At 45.7% G+C, this 25,062-nt stretch overlaps 2 protein-coding genes across 22 annotated transcripts in view; one reads left to right on the forward strand and one right to left on the reverse strand.

Moving 5' to 3' along the window:
• Gnal (guanine nucleotide binding protein, alpha stimulating, olfactory type) overlaps nt 1-4,705 on the forward strand; it is a 138,495-nt gene extending 133,790 nt beyond the window's left edge. For all 3 annotated transcript variants that reach the window (NM_177137.5, XM_030250337.1, NM_010307.3), the window contains one exon: nt 482-4,705. In NM_177137.5, the coding sequence (NP_796111.2) occupies nt 482-628 (147 nt within the window). In that variant the 3' untranslated portion in view covers nt 629-4,705. The remainder of the gene's footprint in view (nt 1-481) is intronic.
• Nucleotides 2,956-23,743, reverse strand: Mppe1 (metallophosphoesterase 1). 19 transcript variants are annotated; one of them, XM_011246910.3, is made up of 12 exons: nt 23,295-23,382; nt 21,877-21,960; nt 15,263-15,645; nt 11,514-11,622; nt 7,588-7,691; nt 6,843-6,917; nt 6,370-6,438; nt 5,926-6,034; nt 5,717-5,788; nt 5,510-5,632; nt 4,696-4,836; nt 2,956-3,797 (listed from the first exon to the last, which is right to left on the reverse strand). In XM_011246910.3, the coding sequence occupies exons 3-12, from the start codon at nt 15,535-15,537 to the stop codon at nt 3,615-3,617; spliced, it is 1,260 nt and encodes a 419-aa protein (XP_011245212.1). In that variant the 5' UTR covers nt 15,538-15,645; nt 21,877-21,960; nt 23,295-23,382; the 3' UTR covers nt 2,956-3,614. The 19 variants fall into 19 exon arrangements, 14 of the variants coding, with proteins under 14 accessions (XP_011245212.1, XP_011245209.1, XP_011245211.1 ...); XM_011246907.3 differs by having other exon boundaries at nt 5,717-5,791; XM_011246909.3 differs by lacking the exon at nt 23,295-23,382 and adding an exon at nt 23,019-23,107 and having other exon boundaries at nt 5,717-5,791.
• Between the last annotated feature and the right edge of the window lie 1,319 nt (nt 23,744-25,062).

Consider the following 25,062-nt stretch of genomic DNA (forward strand, 5'->3'; position numbering starts at 1 on the left):
ACACAGGCCTGTGGTAAGGCAGGAGGATGGCTATAGCTCTGGAGTTCAAGGTTGGTGTGGACAATACAGCTCGACTGCATCTCTAAATAAATATAAATGAATTAAAACTGAGTTAGAGATCAGCTTCTTCCCCTATCCCAATGGCAGGCGCTAGTCACAGTAGCAACCCCATAAATGGGCAGAATATATTTCCACTTGCTGAGTTCTGTTCACCAGAGCAACATAGACAGAAGCCACTTCTGAAAATCTTAGCTTACCTTGCCCTCTCCAAAGCCTGCACTGCGTTTCAGCTCAGACTCAGTGCCTGTGGCAAAGACAAGCATGCCTGTCCTGTTACAGGCTTGCTATCTAGAGAGTTTGTAAAGGCAGCAGCTGGTCAGCCTTAACTCCTCCATGGTCCCTATATGAAGTGTCCCATAAGCTATCCCCCCATTTGATTGCACTGGGCCCTGTCATCCTAAATGTAACATTCTTCTTACAGAGGATCAGCACAGCCACGGGTGATGGCAAACATTACTGCTACCCTCACTTCACCTGCGCCGTGGACACAGAGAACATCCGCAGAGTGTTCAACGATTGCCGTGACATCATCCAGAGAATGCATCTCAAGCAGTACGAACTCTTGTGAGGGCTACCTACCCCTCCTCCCCCTAAACCTACCCCTCCTCCTCCTCCTCACTGCTGCCTCTTCTCCCTCTTGGCCACCCCATGAGGCAGCATATCTCCCTAGCCTGCGTGTCTGTCCACCCTGAGCCATGGTAGGGCGTAGTGAGTGTCTAGTGTCATCAGGCTGCCGTCTGTCCTGTCCTAGGTATGCCTACATGTAACCACCAAGCCTCTGGCTACCTCTGTTCCCCAAGGTTTGGTTCTGTGACTTTGTTTTCACCGGACTAAACAGCCCCCCCACCACCAATTTGTATCACTGCGAAGCCACCAACTCTCACTTGGGTGACACTGCAGTGGATTTTTTTCGGGGTGGGAATCTATTTATGCTTTGATTGATTGGTTGATGGGTCGAATCATCAGAGACAGCTTAGTGAATGGGGGAGTTACATTGTTTTCAAGTTATCAAGCATGATCACAAAATCGTCCAGACAGTGCCATGCACTTGATTCTTCCCTTTATAAAACGTCAGGCTACCAGGTGTCTGCCCCTCCTGGTCTGCATTGGCCCAAGGCTTAGAATAGATCCAAGTCAGCAACAGAATAAGAGGAACTTTTTCAGCCACAGTTGCAATGGCTGTAAGCCTTGGGCATTTGGAGAGAGCTTCTGGGAGCCTTTTACACTTGGGCAGAAAACCTGCCACATTCACTACTGCAAATGGTGTCCTGTTTATAAACAAGGGGTCCTCTACACCTTTACAATAGCATAGTCATTCCTATCTTCTTTCTGTTGTTGCTTTAACCAGACTGTAGAGACCCCAAGATGTAATACTCTTTTCTATGGCTACTCAAGAATCCTCCTTGTAGAGTTCTGTGCCTTGGTGGCGGCCACACCTGTAAGGAAACATATCCCAACTGTGTCTAGCAGTTTGCAGTCCACACTGCCTGCTGCTTCACAGTGGGAAATCGATAGTGTCTATTCCTCTTAGGGTATTTTTATCAGGTTAGTACTTAGGGAAGACTCGTTGATTTTAGAATCGTCCACTTTACCAGCGGTATCATCCGAACACTGAAAACTATCACAGCTACCTGCTTTTACTACCCCAAACCTCAGCTGCTGCAAACACTGGAATGACCCACTTCCAAGGCATAAATTACAACCAGTTCTGTTTTCAGGGTACTAAGGGCCCCCCCCCCATATGAAATGTTTCTGATGATCCCTTCAAGTTCTGTAGGCAGGAGCAGGCCAGCAATCCCTTCATTAAGTTCTACACACAGTCCACCAAACAAAAAGCCAGTGGTCAGAGGAACGCACAGTGGTGTCGATGTTGTATATGACTGAGGACAATAAGATGGTGTCTTCTGAAGAGGAAATACTACAAAGCTGCTTATTCATTATCTGTCTCTCTATCTGCATTGCTAGGGATGAGCCCAGCACCTAGAGCATGCTAGATGAGCGCTCGACTGCCAGTCCATATCCCAGTCATAACTCCAGCCCCCCCACAAAAACCTTTAAATATAAAGACAAAATAAATGGCTGTTCCTCACATATGTAAGACCTGCAAATGCAACCTCGAGTTACTGTAGGACACCTAGACACAGCTCACTCTGTCTAAGTTCCGAGGCTTTGGGGGGTCATTCTTAGGCTTAAGTTATCTGTAAAGCTGTCCAAAGTTAAGTTTTTAACAGTACAAATAGGGGGGAGTGACAGCCTGCATTGCTCAATCATCTCTTACCGTTACTTCAAGTTTATTCTAAAAACTGGCATTGTAGAATGCTCTAAAAACTCATCCTGGCTGAGATGCTCATCCATGAAAGGATACAACACATTCTTCAACTCCTCATCACTGTCTTCTTGTGCCATTCACTACCATGGCACAAAACTTCCATCTGAAGCCAGGCAATGAGGACACACGCCTTTAATCCCAGCACTCGGGAGGCAGAGGCAGGCGGATCTCTGAGTTCGAGGCCAGCCTGGTCTACAGAGTGAGTTCCAGGACAACTAGGGCTGCACAGAGAAACCCTGTCTCAAACAAAACAAACAAACAAACTTCCATCTGTACCAACACATGATATGAGAGTGACTTTCAGTTCTCCTGCACTCTTAAAGCAAAGCAAGAAGAAAAACTTGTGTTCACACACACACACACACACACACACACACACACACACACGTGAGGTTTTTTTATACTATAGTTTGCATTACTACCCAGCAGTTCCCTGCTCACTAAATGACTATTGAAAAGTTTTGTTGGGACTGACAAAGCACATGCTTAGCATGCATAAAACCTGAGCTCAATCAAAAGAAAAGAAATATAAATAAAGTTAAGTCATTAGAAAAGATCCAAACTCCTTAAGTAAGAAAAAGAATATGCTTTATCTGACAGAATTATTACATCATTTGTTCTTAAATTCAACCATCCATGTTGAAGTTTTAGTCATGAGCAGACATTGAGTTCAGATGCGATAACATGGTCTCCCGGAAAGAAAATTACACGTACCTAAAAATCCAATTGCATTAGCACAGAAACACAAAAGCCTTTAGTCCTACTCATTGAATCTGTACTTTTGAGCATATAGCTTCATAATCTGCAAGAAACTGAGAGCCACTTCACAGAAGTACAGAGAAGCCCCAATGTTTAGGAGCACACATAGCCTCGAGTGTGCACCAAAGCTGCTGGGTCCTTCCTGTGGAAGAAAGGACTGTGTGTCATGCATGCGAGTGGTAGTGTCCATGACATTTACATTCCATACCTATGGAACCTTTGATTATACATACGTTTCATTAAATGAAAAGATGAATTTGTTGCAGAGAACATGTTCCATTTTTATAGCATGAGAACAGTACAGTCAACCATTTATTCCGTAGTCACGTTGAAGATTCAGAATCCCCACCATGTACATAGGAACAACCAGCATTTGCTCTCCTCCGGGACTTGCAGGACCCTCGCTGGAAGTCCTATAGGTCTTTGGCTTTGATTCGTATCACCATACACAACAGTCACCGGCTCTTCATCTCCTCATGTGCAACCTGCACAGTTTCCAGCCACACAGAAAAGGCGAGGGCAGATGCTCAAAGTGAACTAAGATGAGGATCATGAGGAAGCCAGCCGCTGCACCGTACATGGTCAGCACCGTGTCCTCAAACGGGAGGTAGCACTTGGACAGAGCGTAATCTCTGGATGTCAGGCTGCCCTGGGGGGAGAAACGGAAAGTTTATGCTGCAGGGTAAGTCTCAGGCATAAGTCTGACCTAGAAGCTGTCTTCTAGGTTCCCTCATGTGGGTCTGGGAGGGAAGAGACCTCTTTACCCACGACCAAGAGGCTTCAAGCATGACATGCCAACACTGACCACACAGGTACTGACAAAAGAAAGAAGCCAAAGATATGCTGACTTGTATGCTGACACACCCCTCCCCTCCATTAAAATGCATTCCACACACAGTAGGGCAGCCCCAGAGGGAGACCTAGAAGCATCAGAGGAATGAGAGGATGAGCAATGAGCGTTTCCCTGCCACTGGATAGCAGAGCAGTCTCCCTGTTGCCCAGAAGTGCCTCTGCACCTCCGTAGGCTTTTCACTGTAGGCAGTGTGGGACCAAGGTAGCAAATGTTTTCACCTACTTGAACTTGAAAGCACAAAGGGTCCCCACCTTTTTATAGCCAGGCCTATGAAACAGTAGCCTAAGACTGGGTGCCAGAACCCATGGTAACAAAGATGGTGTTTCACCGAGTCACCACCTTTCACAGACTTGGAGATTCTGCACTACCATGTGCCTGGCACATTTAGACAATAAGAGATGACCAAGTCTGCTATTGAGTAGACAACTGTTTCCCTCGAAACAGACTGGCACTTGCTGGACTCCACCTCTGCTCCTCAGAGTCTCAGCCCTGAAGCCACATTCTGCCTATTTGTCCCCAGACAGACGACTAGAGACAGGTGGTGCATCCACCCAGAGTGCAAAGAGGGCAATTTATTTCTGGCTTTTGTGTGTTTTTACAGATTGCAGCCATTAAGTAGTTGATTACTGTGTTGATTTCAATACTCAAGAAAGCTTTCAGATAAAATAATAATAATAATAAAGGTTTACGTTACCATGATGAAACTTGGGTTGTTTCGGTTCCTCCAACTGAAAGATGGGACGCTCACCTCAGGGGCTCCTCCTGGGTGGAGCACCTCACAGGCACTGTGTGTGTGGCCACTCAGAACCAGGCGAGGCCGGAGCCACCACAACAGCTGGCAGCCAAGGAGACACGGGGTACGCAGTTAATGCTCTGACTGGCAGTGACACCCCCATGGCTTTGCCAGGGCCACTCATTCCACTCAAACACTAATCCTTAAGGCTTGTTTTCCCTCAGATTTCCTACTCCTGGGAAACCTACTCCTTAGAACCCACTCTTCCCATCATATATATATATACATATTGTGTATATATGTATATATATATATAATTTTTTTATAAATTTGCTTCATAACTATTTTTCACAAATACATTCATATTTAAAATATAAATTTACATTCACATTTAAGATTTGTATATTTATATTTTAATATGTATTTCCATAGTATAATATCTAAATATTAGATATTAGATATACATTTCTTAAATATACATGTTTGAGAAAGTATGTTTCTAACTAAATCCAAAAAATTAGGCTCTAGATTTCATTTGCACTCAATGCATTTAAATTGATTTTAAACTTTGCTAATGTAAAGATTAGCCAAGAATGTAATTCTCATTGAGATTAGGAAGTAGTGGATCTACCACAGAAGGGAAAGGGGACAAACTGAGTGGAAATCTGAGATAGTGTCAAAGCCTCCCCCTTTCTGCAGCTGGTGACCACAAAGGTTCTCTGTGTCCATTCGCTGTCCCCATGTGACACTGGCATGAGGTCACATCACCACATACCTTTTGTGAGGCCTCCCGAGAAAGAACATCATATTTCTCCTCAAAGGGGACGTTCCTTTCCTCTGGGGGAGCCGCATCTTCACCTGAACAGTTAGCATCGCTGGCCCGGTAGAGCGGGTAGTGCTGGCCAAATGAAGCTGACATCAGTGATATTCTCAGAAACTCCTGGTGGCGGGTGGCGGCCCTTAGACTCCTCCCCCAGCTCACCTGCAGCAACACTGGAGCGGACAAGGGGAGCCTCGGCTCGGGCTCACGGTCACACTGACTGGATCCCGGCACCTGCTGGTCAGGAGTCACCTTGTTAGCCCATCAATCCCAGTGGTTACCACTAAGAGAGGGAAGAGGAGCCGGGTGACTAACAGCCAGGGCATCTGACTGTGGAGCCTTTGGGAGACATGAGCGCAGAGGTCTCCTACCTCTTGGGAGCAATTCAGTTTACGAGAGATCTCTCTGAGTTCAGCTTCCTCTTCAGAGCATATGATACAACCATCCCCTTCCATTGCAACGCTGTTGACCATGACAAAACTGAGGCCGACAAGAGCAGGCAGAGAAGGTCAGGCCACTGGACATGTGTGTGTGTGTGTGCCCTTGTCCCCATGGAAACATCATGCACCCATAGCATAATGAAACAAACCCAAGAGCAGCTTAACCCCAGCTAAACTGTGAGTTCACACTGGTGAAACAAAAATAGCATTATATCCAAGATACAATGAAGCTGTGCTCGTTTCTGTTGCTCCGAATGAAAGACGAGACGAGCTTGTAACTTGTAGGAAATCCTACAGGAGAGAAGCCATGCGATCTAACTAGCTCTCAACCCAGTTAGAAGCGTAACCTTGGGCAAGCTCGTGAGCTTGTGTCACCTGTGCAGGTGTGGGTACAGTCCCAACTCAGGAGTTTGCCGCTGCAAGGGCAACATAGAAAGATCCTGTCTGAAAACAAAACAAGCCACAAATGCACCTGTACAGAGTGGGCTGCTGAATGTATGACATGTGGGACAGTGCAGCTAGAATGCCACGCCCACACCAAGTGGGCGGAGTCATGCCACGCCTACAACGAGAGGGCGGAGTCATAGGCTGACTGGTTCATTGTAGGTGGTTATAGGTGTTCCCATCTGGTCAGTTCCCACAGTGACCATCAATCACCAAGCAAGGTACAAGCTAATACAAAACGCGGGTCTGACCGAAAGACAACCACCTTTGAATGGCAGTGGATTTAATCAGGGGACACAGTTCAGTGGAAGGGCCGTAGGCTCTGAGCTTCACCCCTCAGCACCTCACTACCAAAAAAAAAAAAAAAAAAAAAAGTCTCATCTGAATTCGTAGATAATACTCACTTAACTCCTTTCAGAGAGAGCAGTCTTTCAGAGCCGAACACTTTCTCAAATCGCTTTATTCTGTATTTACTCATCCTGTATCCAATTATAAAAAAGAGATGTTTCTCAGGTCAAGACGAGTTACTATGACCACGAAAAGTAACTTCCACAATCTGGCATTATTAACCGGACCCAGGCGACTGAGGCTCAAAGGTCAAGTCTGCCGTCTATCGTGAGAGGGGGCAAATTACTTAGCTCCCTGGTGTAGTTTGGCCAGACACAACACCTGGGACCCCAGTGGAGCAATAAGTAACGGCACAGGAAAAAAAGAGAAATTAAGGTACAGAGAGAGAGCACTTAAGGTGGCACATGGGCTAGCACACTACAGTGTGAGCTAGCAAAGGGTACGTGGACTTGTTGTCTGACTTCTAAAATAGCCTGACACTAAACGTACATTTTAATCCAGAGTTGAAGGTGGGGCACGGGGGTTGGGGGGAGGTTGCAAGTTTGAGGCCAGTCAAAACTATATAGTTAAGACTGAGTCTCAAAATAGCCAGATGTAGTGACACTTTTAATCCCATCACTTGGGAACAGAGGCAGGCAGAGTTTGGGGTCAGCCAGGTCTGCATAGTGAGTTGCAGTCAGTCTGAAATATACAATGAGACCCTGTCTTCAAAAAAATTAATTTATTAATTAATTAAAGCATTTTAAGTTAATTCTCATGGCGCATACAACCCGAGGCATGCTTTTTCCGCACGCTACTTACTGATAGTGGAAGCCAACGTCATGATTGCCAATGACCACCTTCAGCTGCACATGGCTGTCATGTCTGAACATCCTCTGAAATCTCTGCACATCGTCTGCCCAGGCCTGAGGGAGAGAACAGGAGCCGCATCTGAGAACCTCAGACCCTCTTCCCTCTGCCAGAAAAAGAATTCTGTCTTGACTGGAGAAGGCAAACCTGCTCCCATCTCCCAAGACAAAATTCTTTTTTCCAACACATCCAATTAGCAGCTGTGGTAAATACAGTAGAGTTTGCCACAACACGCTGAAGAATTTTCCACTTAGGGACTCCACACTCACGGAAGGCAGGATGGTGACTTAAGGCACAGAAAAGAATGTCAAGAAGAATCATAGGAGGCAGAGTTAGGTTTAATTTTTTTAAGTTTTTAGATTGATTTATTTATTATATATACATTGTTCTACCTACATGTGTGCCTGCAGGCCAGAAGAGGGTACCAGATTTCATTATATTTGGTTGTGAGCTGCCATGTGGTTGCTGGGAATTGAACTCAGGACCTCTGGAAGAGCAGCCAATGCTCTTAACCACTGAGCCATCTCTCCCCAGCGCTAGGTTTAGCAAGGGTCTGCATTATAGATTTAAGAGATTGGGGAGAGGATGTGTAAGAGGCTTGACAGCTATGGCTTTATTATTTTTGAAGTCACACTGTACAAAGGATGTCATTTGCAACAAGGCTCAAAGACTACGTTTTAAAATGAGGTAAAATAAACACGAGCTAGTTTATGTATTTCTCATCCTGAAGAATTTCCAATGTCAGGCATAGGCCTGTTGTAATTCCAATATCCCAGAGACTAACGTGGGAATATCCCCTGTCAATTGAAGTTTTAAGCCATTAAGCTAAGTTAAAATATCTATACAGTGAGTTTTTGAGCAGCCAGAGCTAGACACTGTCTCAAAAAAAAATACCAAAACAAACAAAAAACCCAAGACAGAAATTCCCTTTTATAAATGAAATTATAAGGCAAATTATGAAGACTACTGTTCAAGTCCAGTGAAGAGAGGAAAAGAGTTGGTAGGCAGCCTGGCTTGTTTCTGCTGTGATAGAAAACAGACCAAAAGCAACTTGAGAAGGGAAGGGCTTATTTTATCACAGGTTACAATCAGTCCTCAGGGGAAGCTAAGACAGGAACTTGCAGCAGGAACCCAGAGACAGGAACTGAAGAGTCAACCAACTAGGAACAATGATGGCTGGCTTGCCTCCAAGAACAGGCTCACTCTACTGTCTGGTTTTGTGTGCCAGCTTGACACAAGCTGGAGTTATCAAGGAATCTCCCTTGAGGAAATGCCTCCATGATGTCCAGCTGAAAGGCATTTTCTCAATTAGTGATCAAGGATGGGAGGGCCCATTGTGGGTGGTGCCATCCCTGGGCTGGTGGTCCTAGGTTCTATAAGAAGGCAAGCCAGGCTGGGCGTGGTGGCGCACGCCTTTAATCCCAGCACTTGGGAGGCAGAGGCAGGCGGATTTCTGAGTTCGAGGCCAGCCTGGTCTACAAAGTGAGTTCCAGGACTGCCAGGGCTATACAGAGAAACCCTGTCTCGAAAAACAAAAAACAAACAAACAAACAAAAAAACCAATAAAAAAGAAGGCAAGCCAGAGGAGCAAGCCAATAAGCAGTACCCTCCATGGCCTCTGTATCAGCTCCTGCCTCCAAGTTCCTGCCCTGTGTGAGTTCATGTCCTGACTTCCTTTGGTGATGAACAGCAATGTGGAAAGTGTAAGCTGAATAAACCCTTTCCTCCCCAACTTGCTTCTTGGTCATGACGTTTGTGCAGGAATACAAACCCTGACTAACACACTCACCCACAGCTACCTTTTTTATACAACCCAAGATCACCTGTCTAGGAGTGGCTCTGCCCACAGTTAACTCCTCTCCCCTGCCACGTGTTCTCCGTCAATTAGCAATGAAGAAAAATGTTCCAAGGGCCAATCTGATGGAGATAATTTCTTAAGTGAGGTTCCCTCTCCCAAAGTTTGTGTCAAAGTTCCAAAACCTAGCCAGCACAATAGGGTTAATTGCAAAGATCAAGTACATTCTGTGCCTAAGCAAGGATGGCCCATTTACTGGTCTAACACTCTCATTTGAGAGCTCCAAGGAAAACAAGTTGTGATGGCTTATATATGCTTGGCCCAGGGAGTGGCACTATTAGAAGGTGTGGCCTTATTGGAATAGGTGTGTCACTGTCGGAGTGGGCTTTAAAACCTTCATCCTAGCTGCCTGGAAGCCAGTATTCTGCTAGCAGCCTTCAGATGAAGATGTAGAACTCTCAGCTCCTCCTGCATCATGCCTGCCTGGATGCTGCCATGTTCCTGGCCTTGATGATACTGGACTGAACTCTGGACCTATAAGGCAGTCCCATTATACGTCCTTATAAGAGTTGCCTTGGTTGTGGTGTCTGTTCACAGCAGTAAAACCCTAACTAAAACAGAAGTCTTATCTCTTTGACAATCCTCCCTGATTCTGTCAGTTTTAAGTTTTTGACTCTCAGTCCATAAAAGGTTACTGGGGAGATAGCTCTGTTACCCTTGCAGAGGACCTGGATTTGATTCCCAGAATCCCCACAGCATCTTACAACCATCTGTAGCTACAGTTCCAGAGGATCTAACACCCTCTCCTGGCCTCCCAGGGCACGACATACACATGGTACAGGCAAAGACTCATAAGCATAAAATCTTTAAAAGGAAGGAGGAGGAGGATTTTATGGTTGGGGGCCACCACAACATGAGGAATTGTATTAATGGGTCACAGCATTTGGTAAGAAGCAAACCACTGGCTTTTCTATCCCCACATGTTTAATTATAAGAAACATTACAATGGTTTAGACAACAGGTCCAAAGCTAGTCCAGGCCCTCTTAAACATTATTTTACATCTTTCTTTCCATCCTGTAGGCAGCAGGCTAAGCAGTAGAGCACCTCTCCCCGAGGAACTCTCTTCCCAAAGATTTTGTTTTAAAAAGCTTTTAGACTGTTCTGGCAAATGTCAATGGATTCATGAATATTTCCCAATTCAAAACCACTTCCTAAAAAAAAAAATTAGTGGTGGAACATTTTTAAATCAACAGCAGGAATAGTCCTTTTCGTTTGTGCAAAGCTGTGCATCACCCCAACACCTAGCACCCAGCCATCTCAGTCCCCAGATGCAAAGGAACCTCACACGTGTCCCTGTGGCTCCTTCTGCATCTCTCACTCATAAGAAAGGAGTACAGAACAGTGGCAAGTAACTAATTCCCACAATGTACAGCTAAACAGGGAATAAAGCTAGGGGCTGGGCTGGGCAGTGATGGTATACACCTTTAATCCCAGTGCTTGGGAGACAAAAGCAGGTGGATTTCTGAGTTCGAAGCCAGCATGGTCTACAGAGTGAGTACCAGGACAGCCAGGGCTATACAGAGAAACCCTAGCTTAATGTAGAGCACATGCCTAGCACACTCAAGGTTCAATCTCCCGTGTCACCTGAGGAAGAGAGGAAGTGTATGACGTTAACTGCCCATCTCAACATCTATCCTGTCATTCTGGTTACAGGTGAAATAACACTGTCTTGCCTATTTCTACTTTTCCCCAGGAGGTTAAAGGAATATATTCCAATTATACAAATAATTTCAGCCTAACCACATATTTCCATCATAGATAAATAAAAGATTACCTGGCCTAACACAGGACTAGCATTGGGCAGGAACTCTAAGGATCTCCACCATAGACTGTATTTGGGGCCTAGGGAACAAACAACGGGCCTCAAACATGTTAAATGCCCATCCCACCAGGGAGAGACATCCCTGACCAGGGCACTCTTCATTCCCGTCATCAGAACTAAGAAAAACTCCCAGCTCAAGCTGGGACCATCTGGGCTGCCAACGTGAAATCCTTGAGGCAGAATTCAAACCCAGGTCCTACCTGATCGGAGCTCCACTTCCCTTCATCAAAGATGTCTCCCAAAATGAAGACGACTTCCGGTTGCAGCAACCACAGAGCTGTCTGAAAAGCTCTCTCCATTTGCCACTCCCTTGAGGGGAAAAAAAAAAGTCAGTCTGTTTCTTGGGTGAAGGAAACTACTTGGTCCTGCTCAGCCATTTAGAAGGTGAATTAGCCCGGGTGTGGTGGTGCAGTTCTCTAATCCCAGCACTCCAGAGGCAAGCAGATCTCTATTGAATTTAGGGCCAGCCTAGTCTACATAGTAACTTCTAGGGTAGCAATGGCTACATAGTGAATGAGTTAATTGACTAATTAGCAAAGCCAAATAAAAAGTAATTAAAGGGTCCCTTTCTCTGTCTTCCATGGCTCTAATCTTGATTTCCAACCCTAAACTTTGAAGCAACCAATAGATTTGCATCTGATCAAGTCTAGGGAATTTTAGGCTGCCTTCCCCCACCCTCAACTGCTCTGAAGCCATCAGTCCAACAAGAGAACATAGAGGACTTAACAGCTTCCAGAGGCCTAGTAGGCTTACACCACACCGAGAAGATGGTTTCTAGTCTCCGATTCTTTTTTCCTGTGCGTGTGTCTGTGTGTGTATCTATGTGTGTGTCTGTGTGTGTGTCTGTGTATGTGTGTGTGTGTGTGTATATCTATGTGTGTGTGTGTGTGTGTGTGTGTGTGTGTGTGTGTGTGTGATGTTGGGCATGCAGGTTTTGTTTCTTTATTTAGGCATGAAGGCTCTGGACCTACAAACACAGCTCAAGCTTCCCTTCTTAGGGAAACAAAGAAAGAAATTGCAACAATAAATCCAGTCATTTTCAGATATGTGTGATCACCGGTGGAGGAGGAGGGAGAGGAGGAGGAGGAGGAGGAGGAGGAAGTTGCAGGGCAGCCAGGGCTAAAGAGCTATAGAGAGAGCTTGTCTCAAAAAGGGGGGGGGGAGGAAAGGGAGAAAAGAGGAAGAGAGGGAGGGAAGAAGAAAGAGAGGGAGGGAAGGTAGGAGGGAAGGAGGGAAGAAGAAGAAGAAGAAGAAGAGGAAGAAGAAGAAGAAGAAGAAGAAGAAGAAGAAGAAGAAGAAGAAGAAGAAGAAGAAGAAGAAGAAGAAGAAGAAGAAGAAGAAGAAGAAGAAGAAGAAGAAACAAACTACTGTTGCCAGCCACTGTTGTCAGCATGGGGGTGCGCTCCTGTCATTGGCAAGAAGACCATGAGTTCAAGGCTAACATGAACTACATAGAAAGACTGTTTTCAAAAGAAAGTAATTTCTTTACTAAAAATAAAAATGGAAAGCACCCACTTTCGAGGATTAGTCGGTGCTAGAAGAATGCACAGCGCACAGGCACATGAAAAGTGCCGTGCTCCTCAGTCTGCCCCACCTTTCTCCTCATCAACTCCAGCTAAAGCCACTGTCCTATGGATGCCCTCCCTCATCGTTACAGGCTTTGTTCCAGGATGTGGCTCCTCTACAAAAGAATGTTATGCCCTACCATACAGAAATAAAAGAAAGGTGTTTTTGTTTTTAATCAGAGTAATTTTTAGACCCCAAGTATTTGGTATACATTACTACTTAAAGGTTTGTCCTTCCAGAGCCAGAGGTGACTCTGTGGCAAAACAAAACATCAGTGCAATAGCACTGCAGATGAGAGGGAAAAACTACCCAGAGGGGTGGAACTCACAAGTCCCAGTCAAAGCTCAGAAAGTGCAGACTCTCTCTGGCCTTCTCTAACTCATGCACCCATTGGCCAGAACTCTTTTTTTTTTTTCCTTTTATTAGGTATTTAGCTCATTTACATTTCCAATGCTATACCAAAAGTCCCCCATACCCACCCACCCCCACTCCCCTACCCACCCACTCCCCCCTTTTTGGCCCTGGCGTTCCCCTGTACTGGGGCATACAAAGTTTGCGTGTCCAATGGGCCTCTCTTTCCAGTGATGGCCGACTAGGCCATCCAGAACTCTTCTTAGATGAACCTGGCAGCCCTTCTCCCTCCTTCTTTCCTCTTGCCTCTTTCTCCCCACACTGGGAACAACTCTATCCTGTGCACTCTGCTAAGCTCGGGTCACCCACACCTGCAGCATTCACAGGATACTGCCTCTTGAAGGAATGCTCACGTTTTAGAAAACAGCTGAGCTCTGGTGAGGAGGGTTACAGTTGGATCTGCAAAGCTCCCCTGAGAGCTCATATGTGACAGGTTTGGTTGCCCATGTGATGGACTTTGAAAATGGCTGGATCCTAAGGGTTTGAATATCACCACTATAGCAAGTCCAGAGAGGATTGATAGTAGGACAGAATTACTGGGAAGTGTGACCTAGCAGGAAGGAACAGACCAATAGGGACCTTGCTCTTAGCCCCTTCTGTCCCTCTTCCTGCTTCCTGTCCACAGTGAACTGAGCAGCTCTGCTCTTCTAACTCCTCCACCATGACACTCTCCCTCACTTCAAGGCCAGGAACAAGAAAGTGGGCATTGATGATCTGAGCCGCTGCAACTGTTAACCAAAATAAACATTTCTCCTTTTCACGTATGTTGGGTATTTTGTCTCGGGCATGAAAAGCTTAGACAAGGAACAGCTGTAGGATAAAAGCAGCTACTGGCAAGAGCCCTGTCAATGCCTTGGTCATGGGAGCCAACTCCAGTGTTTACCCAGATGAAAGAATTTTCAAAATGTGGTCCACATTAGACCTGTAATCCCAGCCATGGAAAGGTTGCTAGGATTGCCAAAATTTAAAGCCAACCTGGGCTACACAGTGAGTTTAAAGCCATCCTAGGATACACAGTAAATCTCTGTCTCAAAAAGTAAACAAAATGTGAGGTCCAGACAAGAGAATATAGTTCCGTTCTTCAAAATAATGAAATCCCAGCATGTCTACAACATGGGTGAACCCGGAGGGACTTTGTGCTAAGTGACTTGATATAGCCAGTCTCAGAAAGAAATGCTGTGTGGTTTCTCTTATATGTGATGGCTGCAGTAGCCAGGTTCACAGAGGCAGGAAGCACGGTGGTGGCTTCCAGGGACAAGAGAAGCGAGGAAAGTGAGAAACTTAGTGCTTCATGGGTACAGTTGCCGTTCAAAAGGAAAACATCTGGGGGTGGGTAGTGGCAACAACTGCGCAGGAATTTAAATATGCAAATGCCACTGCACGTGTGCAAAACCAGATAGTGATAGCATGTGTTGTGCATTTTACATCGATTCAAAATAGATAACAAGAAAAGCTTGCTAATGCAAAAACAGATTAAGCAGCAGCAGGTCAGTGTTGAAGAGGCAGGACCTCACCCATCCTCGGGGAGACAGGCACACACCTGCCTCATGCCTCTGGCTGTGCAGAGGAGGCCAAAAAAAAAAAAAACCCAATGTGCTCAAACTCACATACCACCAAGATGAAAAAGATCCACCAATGCAAATCTATACACTCCAGCCCAGGGACCACGCCCTCATCCCAGAGGATGTGTGGGTACCTTCCTCACACAGCTTTGGTTGCCTGTACTAACCCAGTAGTTGACAAAGAGGCAGGACTTATAGACTCACCAAACTCCCAGAACTAGTCAACAGCCCAGACTACACTCTAATTACAGGGCTCTGCATATAATAGGTACTTAAATATTAGTAGGAGAAAAAGTCAAACTCGCACACGACTTTAGAAGGAAATAGGTCTGTAACCGGCAGCTTCTGAGCTGACCTGTGGAGAGAGGGCCATGCCTTTCTGCCTACCGAATTCCAGAAGGACTCCTTACCTTCGTAATTTGTCCAGCCAATGGCCTCTTATCTCCCCAAGTAAGTGAGTGTCAGCCAGAAACATGGCTTTCAGTACAGGCTCCTGCCTGCCTCCATGGGCTAAAGTCTTCACCTCAGGCCAATGGCACCGAAAGAGGACCAGGTAATAGATGAAATATTCACAAAACAGAAGCACAGAGATAATGACAACTGTGAGTTTCAACAGCAACGCTCTCCTCCTCCTCCTCAACGGATGGAAGTTCTGTCTTTTCAGCCCCCATCTGACCAGAGCCATGTCTCCTGCCCAGGAGTTGCCAGCAGAAGAGAACCAAGTCCATCAAGAACCCACCATGGAAGCCTGAGGAAGGTAGGAGTGGAGACGGGGCCCAGTCCCGAGCTGTACCTACAGGGAAACAGGAAAGAAAAACTTCTGAATTGATTGTGCGTGTTTCCACCAAGATGGGTTTGCCCTGAAAATTAGTGTTGAAAGTCCAAATGGCCTTCTTTCCTATGATCTGATGTGCCAGAGCTTTGCAAAGGATGCTTAGAATGTTTCCGTGTTCATCCTGAGTCTTGGCTAACGTCGTACCCTGTGAAAGGAAGCGGTGTTTTAAGACATCCCAGTAGCACAGTTGATGAAAAACATCCCGAGATGTGTTATGAGCTTTGTTCTAGCTGCTGCAGAATTTCCCAGCATGCGCTCAAGGTGGGAGTATGAGAAGGGGGTGACCAAGAGGCCACAGAGACCCTGGACATCAGAGAAGCCATGACAGGACCAGAGGCCATGGCAATGACCAGAGATCCCAAATGAGCCAAGAGAGAAAAGAAAGCCACATCTACACAGTTGGCTTTTAGACAGGAATCCAGGAACCGCATTTGTCCATAAACACGGAGTTAGGAACGCACTCATTGCTAGAGGGTTGACAATTATCTGCAGACTCCAGGCTTCGGGACTATTCACACCCAAAACACAGAAATAAAAGTGTCTAGCTCAGGGCTGGAGAGATGGCTCAGCAGTTAAGAGCACCACCTGCTCTTCCAGAGGTCCTGAGTTCAAATCCCAGCAACCACATGGTGGCTCACAACCATCCATAATGAGATCTGATGCCCTCTTCTGGTGTGTCTGAAGACAGTGACAGTGTACTCACATACATGGAATAAATAAATAAATCTTTAAGAAAAGAAAAAGTGTCTGGCTCAGCCAGCCAGTGGTGGTGGCTCAAGCCATAATCCCAGCACTCGGGAGGCAGAGGCAGGTAAGCCTATGTGAGTTCAAAACCAACCTGATGTACAGAGTGAATTCCAGGACAGCCAAGGCTACACAGAAAACCCTATCTTTAAAAAAATAAAATGAAATAAAAATGGGGGCCTGGAGAGATGGCTCAGAGGTTAAGAGCACTGACTCTCGGTTAAGGGACTGTTCTTCCGAAGGTCCTGAGTTCAAATCCCAGCAACCACACGGTGGCTCACAACCATCTGTAATATCCAAAATAAATTCAAGACTACCCAGCACCTTCCCCCTTCAAAAGGACTTTCCAAACTGTACTAGCAGGCCAAGTACAGAGTCAGATAAAAAGCTGGCTGACTAAACAAATATAGAAACATAGTTTTAACGGTCAAAATTACTAAACTTCCAAAACAAGATTAACAATGCCCCACCTCACACTAAAAACCTCAAGGACAGACAAAATGAGAGTCATTCTCTACAAACCAACCAATGTCTAAAAAGGTTATTGACTACACCAATTAAAATAAGCCAAACTAGCCGGGCGTGGTGGCGCACACCTTTAATCCCAGCACTTGGGAGGCAGAAGCAGGCGAATTTCTGAGTTCGAGGTCAGCCTGGTCTACAGAGTGAATTCCAGGACAGCCAGGGCTACTCAGAGAAACCTTGTCTCGAAAAAAAAAAAAAAGTCACACTACCCTGGTGCTTATATCCGGCCCTTACAAAGTTATAAAAAGTGTGTGTGTTCTTTCTTTGTTCTGGGTCTCTCCTCTAGCCTGCGTGCTGAGAGGGGATTCCCCAACATGTTGGATAAGTAAAATCCTCATGTATTTTGTAACGATGACAGTCTCTGTGGTCTTGTGTGAGTGAGGGTCTTTTGACAAGCTACAACACATCCTTAACAAGATCTGCCAGGCAGTGGTGGCACATGCCTTTAATCCCAGCACTCAGGAGGCAGAGGCAGGCAGATTTCTGAGTTCGAGGCCAACCTGGTCTACAAAGTGAGTTCCAGGACAGCCAGGGCTATACAGAGAAACCCTTTCTCAAAAAAAAAAAAAAAAAAAAAGCAAACAAACAAAAAATAAAACAAAAAAACAAAATCTGATGCACTCTTCTGGAGTGGCTGAAGACAGCTACAGTACACTTACATATAATAAATAAATTAAAAAAAAATTTTTTTCAAGTGTCTGGCTCATTTCACAGTGGCATTCTGCACTGAGCTATAATATAGATATGAAAGACTTAAAAACTTATCCATAGAAAAGTAGAGGCCAGGTATAGTAGTATACATCTTTAACCCCAGCATTCATAAGGCAGAATCAGGTGGATCACTGTTGAGTTTGAGGCCAATTTGATCAACATAGTATGTTCCAGGCCAGCCAGGACTACACAGTGAAAACCTGTCTAAAAAACAAAAAGGAAAGAAAAAAAGAAAGCAAAGTTAACAAACCACCTCAGAATTGAAGATGCCTTGGAAAACGGAAACTAAAAGCTTCTGCAGCTACTCAGATAGGCCGGTGACCACCTGGAATTCTTACCACCTGGAATTCTTACTTTGTAGCTGTTCCAAAAAAAAAAAAAAAAAACCAATGAGAAGAGAAGATTTAATTGGTTGCCCTGGGGACTCCCTTACTAACCAAGGTTTGTTTGGGTTTTTGTAGTGGGAATTGAACTCACAACCTCACCTGCTCCATTCATCATGCACCCAACCACAGAGCCACACCCCATCCCTCATTCCTCTGCCTTCATTTGAATACCATTTATATTAAGTACTTAAATTAAAGAGGTTATAGCAAGCATGTTATGTATCAAGTGCGTTGTTACCTAAGGCTAGCCTTGCCTGCAATGTGGAAGCAACTTCTCCTCCTGGAACCTTTCTCAGAAACCCTACAGCATCATTATCACCAGGTGGCAGCTCACCATGGCCGCCTGTTCCTTTACCTTGTTTACTGATAATCCTGCTCAACTCAATTTCTCTAAGACCAAACTACAGGTGCCAAGAGACCAGACGCACCATAGACTCTCTCTCTCTTAACTCTTTAAGTGTGGAACAACAGCATGAATAATCACAGGGACGAGGCCATGACGTGGATGAGGAAAAACAGCAACACAGCTCTCACATTGAGAGGAGTAAGAGACAGCTTATTCTAAAGCCAAATATGTCTGATCACAGCCCAGCAACTCCAAATATCACATTCCAATGTGGTGATGGTTTCACAAAGGGTTTTATAGAAACAGAACAAAGACACTTTTAAAATATGTTGGTGGGAGCCTCAAGTAAGTAGGCAACTGAAAAGCTAGGAAGCCCCTACTGTCCGGCTCAGATGTTACCTGGTGCCATTCTTAGCTATGGCATTACTGGGAGCCAGTATTCTTCCATTCTTCTATTCTTACACACATCTGAGTGTTCTATTGACAGATTGTTCTATTGACAGAGGCACCATGACCAAGGCAACTCTTATAAAAGAAAGCATTTAATCGGAGCTTGCTTACAGTATTAGAGGGTTTTTCTTTAAAGATTTATTTATTTTATGTATGTGAGTACACTATAGCTGTCTTCAGACATTAGATTCCATTACAGATTGTCGTGAGCCACCGTGTGGCTGCTAGGAATTGAACTCAGGACCTCTGGAAGAGCAGTCAGTGCTCTTAACCACTGAGCCATCTGTCCAACCCCCAGTATTAGAGGGTTAGCCCATGATCATCAAGGCAGGAAATTGACAGGCATGGCACTGGAGCAGTAGCTGGGAACTTTACATTCTGATTGGCAGGCAGCAGGCAGAGACTGGGCCTGCCCTGGGCTTTTGCCCATCTACTCTAACAAGGCCACCTGTCCTAACCTTTCCCAAACAGTCCCACTAGCTGGGGGCCGAGCATTCAAGTATATGAACCGCTGGGGACCATTCTCACTCAGTCACCATGTTGAATCTCTGAAGGGACTTAACTAAGTAAGAGTCAAAGGATGTTAGGTCAAACACAGAGTTAAGCACATGTCTATTTAAGGGACTTAGATAATATGGTTCCAGATCTGTAATACTCCAACTATCCACAATTGTTAATCACAGAATGTTTAATGTAGGGATGGCTCCCCGCCCCCTCGGGGAACTTCAGTTAACAACGTAAACCAGGGCTAGCCTAGGGAACAGGATCTGCAACAATCCTCCACCTACCTCCTCCCTGTATTGCTACTGCTGAGTGGATGACAACAATGAGAGAGCATCAGGCTCTGTCTGTTGCCATTCCTGTCGCCATCCCTCTGGCCTGTCACACTGAAGACCAAGAACACTGAGGTAACACCACCTGTGTGGCCTTGCAATGGATTCTCACCTGGCTGACACTCCTCAGAAATCTTTCATGTTTCCCCAGATGATGAAATTCCTAAATGGCAACTCGATAATTACTCCATTACGCCCACTTCCTCTCACCGGAGAACCCTGTTTGAGCAGTTGTGACTAAGGACCTATGGGTAAGAGCAAGGAAGGCTGGGGAGCAGGTGTCAGTGTAGGACAGGCACAAAAGGTACAGGCCTCCAGCTTTCCTGCACCGAACTCAGGGCAAAGGCGCCCTCACAGCTCAACCTATCCAGTGAACACACTCAGCAGGCCCCACCCACTCTGCAGCAGGACCTAACCTGTAAGCCCTCAATGCAGATGAATACACAGCACAGCAAAGGAGAAAGCTCTATCCCTGCCTTCAAATGTCTACCTTCTTTCCACAGAGGAAAAAAAAACATCAGACTGGCACCCATCTGATGAGAGGAGGGTTAGAGATAAGGAAAGAAAGAGGGAGCCAGGCATGGTGGCGCACGCCTTTAATCCCAGCACTTGGGAGGCAGAGGCAGGCAGATTTCTGAGTTCGAGGCCAGCCTGGTCTACAAAGTGAGTTCCAGGACAGCCAGAGCTATACAGAGAAACCCTGTCTCGAAAAAGAAAGAAAGAAAGAAAGAAAGAAAGAAAGAAAGAAAGAAAGAAGGAAGGAAGGAAGGAAGGAAGGAAGGAAGGAAAGAAAGAAAGAAAGAAAGAAAGAAAGAAAGAAAGAAAGAAAGAAAGAAAGAAAGAAAGAGAGAAAGGAAGAGGGACAGAGGGAGATAGAAGATGTAAAGGGAGCAGATTGCCCCCTAGCATGCCACTGCTGCTCCATATTCCCATGAGGAAAACCTTAGGACCATGTAAATCATCTCCAATATATTATGACCACTTTGGGGGGGGGGGTCGTTCAGGGGCAGGGGACAGGGGTTTCTCCTAGGGCTGGTGACTGCAATTCTAGCACTTTGGAGGTTGAGACAGAGGATTGCTCCAAGACCTGCCCAGACTATGTAGTAAAGCTAGCTGGGGATACAGAGGGACAAACATACACTTGGATGACTTCAGACACTACATCCTTTTTCTCCCTACACTCGGACTTCTTGAACTCCTGTTTCAGTGCTGTCTACAGTATTACAGGCAAAAGATGTCTCTGCTTCCCAGTCATGTAGAGATAATGGAAAGGGGGAGGACTTCGTTCTCTCCCTAGAAATAGCATCACCCAAGGCCACCATGCCTTTTTAAATAGTTCAAGAGCTGAGAAAGGAAGTGATCACAATCCTAGCAATACAGGAAGCTGGGGCAAGCACACATTCTAGGTCAGCCTGAACGACTTGGTCAAACGCTGGTTCAAAATAAAATTTGGGAAGGCCTTTGGGTTTGTGTAGTGGTAGGATGAGTGCCTAATATATGCATCAAGTAGAGACTCAATCCTAACTCGTGTGTGTGTGTGTGTGTGTGTGTGTGTGTGTGTGTGTGTGTGTGTGTAGAATATATATCTTCCCTCCCCACCTTGCAAAATTACCTGACACCGAGAACTTACAAAACAAAACTACAGTCATAGCAACAAGTAGAAAAACAGAAGTTACTCCAGTTTGACTTTGACAAAAAGGCTTAGAGACTGTTAAGTAGGTACACAGAACAATTTTTCATCCAGTATGTAGCTCAACAGAGGAAAAGCCAGGCTCATCCACCCTTAGGAAGTAATAACAACCATCTCTTGAGCCTCTTTGGGAAAAGTTTTCTGAAAGAAACAAGCAGAAAACTGAAGTCATTTCTTGGTTCACCCATCCACTCCATTGAACCAAGCATGTGGGAAGTCATAATTCTAACTAAAAAGGTCCAAGGGTTTGATTTTTAATAGGGGTGTGTGTGTGTGTGTGTGTGTGTGTGTGTGTGTGTGTGTGTGTGTCTGAGTCTGTGTGTAGATGAAATTCAGGATCTCAAATGCTAGGCAAACACTATAACAGACCCTGCAAACAGGGGAAGGGGAGGAGAAGAGAAGGGAAGGGAAAGCGAGGGGCAGAAAGAGACAGAGACAGACAGACAGACAGACAGAATGCCTTTGTGAGCCCTGCTTGCCCAGAGAGTCAACAAGCCACCTCACCTTTTAAAGAATGCTACTCCTAGGCTGAGTTGGGTGCCCAGACTCCAGGTTGGTATCTGCATTCCAAAATCAGACCACAGTTATCTGAAATAAAGCAGAAAATGTGTTTTGATGCTAAAATAAATTTTAATTAGTGAACTATTAACAAGTAACCCGACCAAGTGAGAAGAAAGATGATTTTTTTTTTTAATGACTGGCATTATGTTGTCCAAGACCTACTCTTTCTAGGGCCGGGAATGTGGCTCAGTGGAGAAAACTTTTGGTTTCTCACATCACAATCAAGTCATCTTGGTTCAGTTTTTAGATGACCACCATAGCCATTAAGTAACTTGGGAGGAAAGGCCTCCTTTGGCTCACACATCTCAGGTTACAGTCCACTGGTAGCCTGGAGACAGGAACTGAAGCTGAGACCATGGGAGAACACTACTGACTTTTTCCTCCTGGCTTGCTCACTTAGCTTTTATATACACGCCTGCTCAGGAGTGCTTCAATGGGCAGGGTTCTCCCTCATCAATCGTTAATCAAGAAAAACACCCCCAACAGACTCGCCTAGAAACCCATCTGACTGGGATGAGGGAGTGGCGCACTTTATCTGTTGAATTCCACCCTCCCAAATATATCTAGGTTTGTGCCAAGTTGACAAAAACAACCGCCACACGTCCTTTGAATTATATAGAATATGCTTATAGGAAAAATACAGAGCACACTGTTCTACATTACCCAACACATATGAATTGCCACAATCTATAACTGAAAGCAAAATATTTTTCTTCGCAGACTGATTCTTAATGTCAAAGCTATCATCAAATATGTAAACCCTCCTCCAAAACAGCATAAAAATTAATATTTAAATGCGCCTCTTCTGTTTGTTTATAATTTTAAATATATTATTAACACCATCTCATCAATCGCTATCTACACGTGAAAATTTGTATATTAAATAATCTAAATGCTTTTTTTTCTAATTTGAGAACTAACTGGGTTAGCCCTCCACCTCTCTCGATGAATGTTTCCAGAAAGCTATTTATTCAGAGATTTAACTTGCTGGGATACAAGAGCCAAGAAGTTCTGAACACTTAAAAAGAAACGGCAGTTGACCTTGAAGTGTGCATGCGGCAGGGCCGCAGAACCCACTCTTTCACCTTATTTTATTCCTGCGCTGTGCAGGGCGCAAAGCCGTGGAAGCAAAGACTTGGAGAGCCCCAGGGTCCCGTCACCCGCCCTGGGACCTCGATCGCGGCCATGAAGGACCCCGGCTGGAGCTGCAGCCCCAGCGCTGGGCAGGGAGCCCCGGTGTCGATCATACGGGAAACCTAGAGCCCTCCAAAGCCGGCCCCCCGCGTCCTGGAACGTCAGCTGCGGGAGGCTCCACAGTGGGTGCCTGGGAAGAGCAAATGCAAATAAAGATGGAAACCTACGCAGGGCTGCGGCGGCCGGTTCGCCGGGGCCATCCTCCGGGGACCGCCTGCGCCCTTCCCCGGGCCTGGGACGGCGGCGCCTCCAGGAAGTCGCAGCTACACCGAGCGGTGGCAGGAAGGAGCCGCCAGGAGTCGGTGGGTGATGCTCGAATAGAGGACCGGCTCGTTGGGGACCGAACCGCGCGCCTGGGGACCGCGGGACCTGCGCGCTGCACAGCCGCCACTGTGGCTCCCGCCGCCCCGCGCCCTGCGGCCAAAGTCTCAGCCGCCGTGGCAGCTTCTCGGGAATCAGCTCAGGAAGCCGCGAGAGTCCTTCCGGCCGGCAACCACGGGCCACTGCTGCGTTTTATGTCTTTTGTCATCTCCCGAACCTGGCAAGGTGTCGTTTTGGAAAAATACTCAAGGAAGGCGTCTTGTGTCAATGAGCCGGTCAGAGGCTTATTGTGGGGGCTTATTGTGGAGGTTTCGTTTTCTTTTCAATGAGCAAAACGTAGCATGTTTAACTTTGGGTATTCGCACTTCCGCTATTTGAAGTAATTATTCAATAAGCCTACAAGAAGAAAAAGGAAAAAAAAAATGCACCGGGGTCATTAACCCATTCTTCAAACAGCACATTCAGTGCAGGCTTGAGAAACTGTGTACTGGCTTCCAGCCAGAAAATTGCCGGTCAGGTCCTGCAAAGCTGAATACAGTTTGTAGAGTGAGCGACAGGGTGACAAATCAGAACAAAATGCCCGGGACTCCTTAAGCATGCAGTAAATGGTCGCTATCTACCAAAAAAAGACTATAGACTTTTCAACTCTGTCCAGACTAGCAACTTTTAACATCCCCAAAGTAAGGAACACCCAAACCGATGCAATGCGTGGAGATAAGGGCGTGGGATGGTGTGGGGTTAGGTGATGGTGGTGGTGGTGGTGGGGACTAAATCCAGTCAATTTAAGAACTTAAGAAATAATAGAGCCAAGTGAGCATGCTGGATAACACACCTGGAAGCCATCAGCCAGAACCAGAACTCCTGCAAACTATTAAACACTCTTCATTCAAAAGTAAAAGCCAAACACGAGGTTTAGGCTAAGACAGTTAAGTGCCCAGTCAGTTAAATAGCATCCCTGGCTCATTTTTTTCTTTCTTTCTTTTTGTTTTTGTTTTGTTTGTTTGGAGACAGGGTCTCAGTATGTAGCCCTGGCTGTCCTGGAACTCACTTTGTAGACCAGGCTGGCCTCGAACTCAGAAATCCGCCTGCCTCTGCCTCCCGAGTGCTGGGATTAAAGGCGTGTGCCACCACGCCCGGCTCTCATTTTTTTTTTCCTTAATTTACATAAAACTTTTAAATGACACCAGACAAAAAGGGGCAGAGAGAGAGCTGTTATAAAGAGACTTGAGATACAAGTTAGCAAAATGCAGTTGTTGAGCTTTATTTGAGATTTGATACAAAGAAACTCTTACTGCATTTATGTATCCCTCCCCAACCCTCCAATAGGTGGATCTGAGTACCCCACCAGAGCGCACATGTGATCACCATGGCACGCCATTGATTCCAAAGTAGTGAGAGGACAACCTACCAGTTGTCCTCTTCCTCTTCCTCTACTTCTACCGCATGGCTTCCAGGGATCAAACTCAGGTCATCATACTTGGCTACAGTGCTTTACCCACTGAGCAACCTTGGGGTCCCCAATCAGGCTGCTTAAAAAAAAAAAAAAAGACATTTGTGAACAGATTAAGAAATGCAAACATAGGCTGAAAGCTAAACGACATTGGAGAATTATTA

Source organism: Mus musculus, chromosome 18, assembly GCF_000001635.26.
Source record: "Mus musculus strain C57BL/6J chromosome 18, GRCm38.p6 C57BL/6J".
Taxonomy (NCBI): Eukaryota; Metazoa; Chordata; class Mammalia; order Rodentia; family Muridae; genus Mus; species Mus musculus.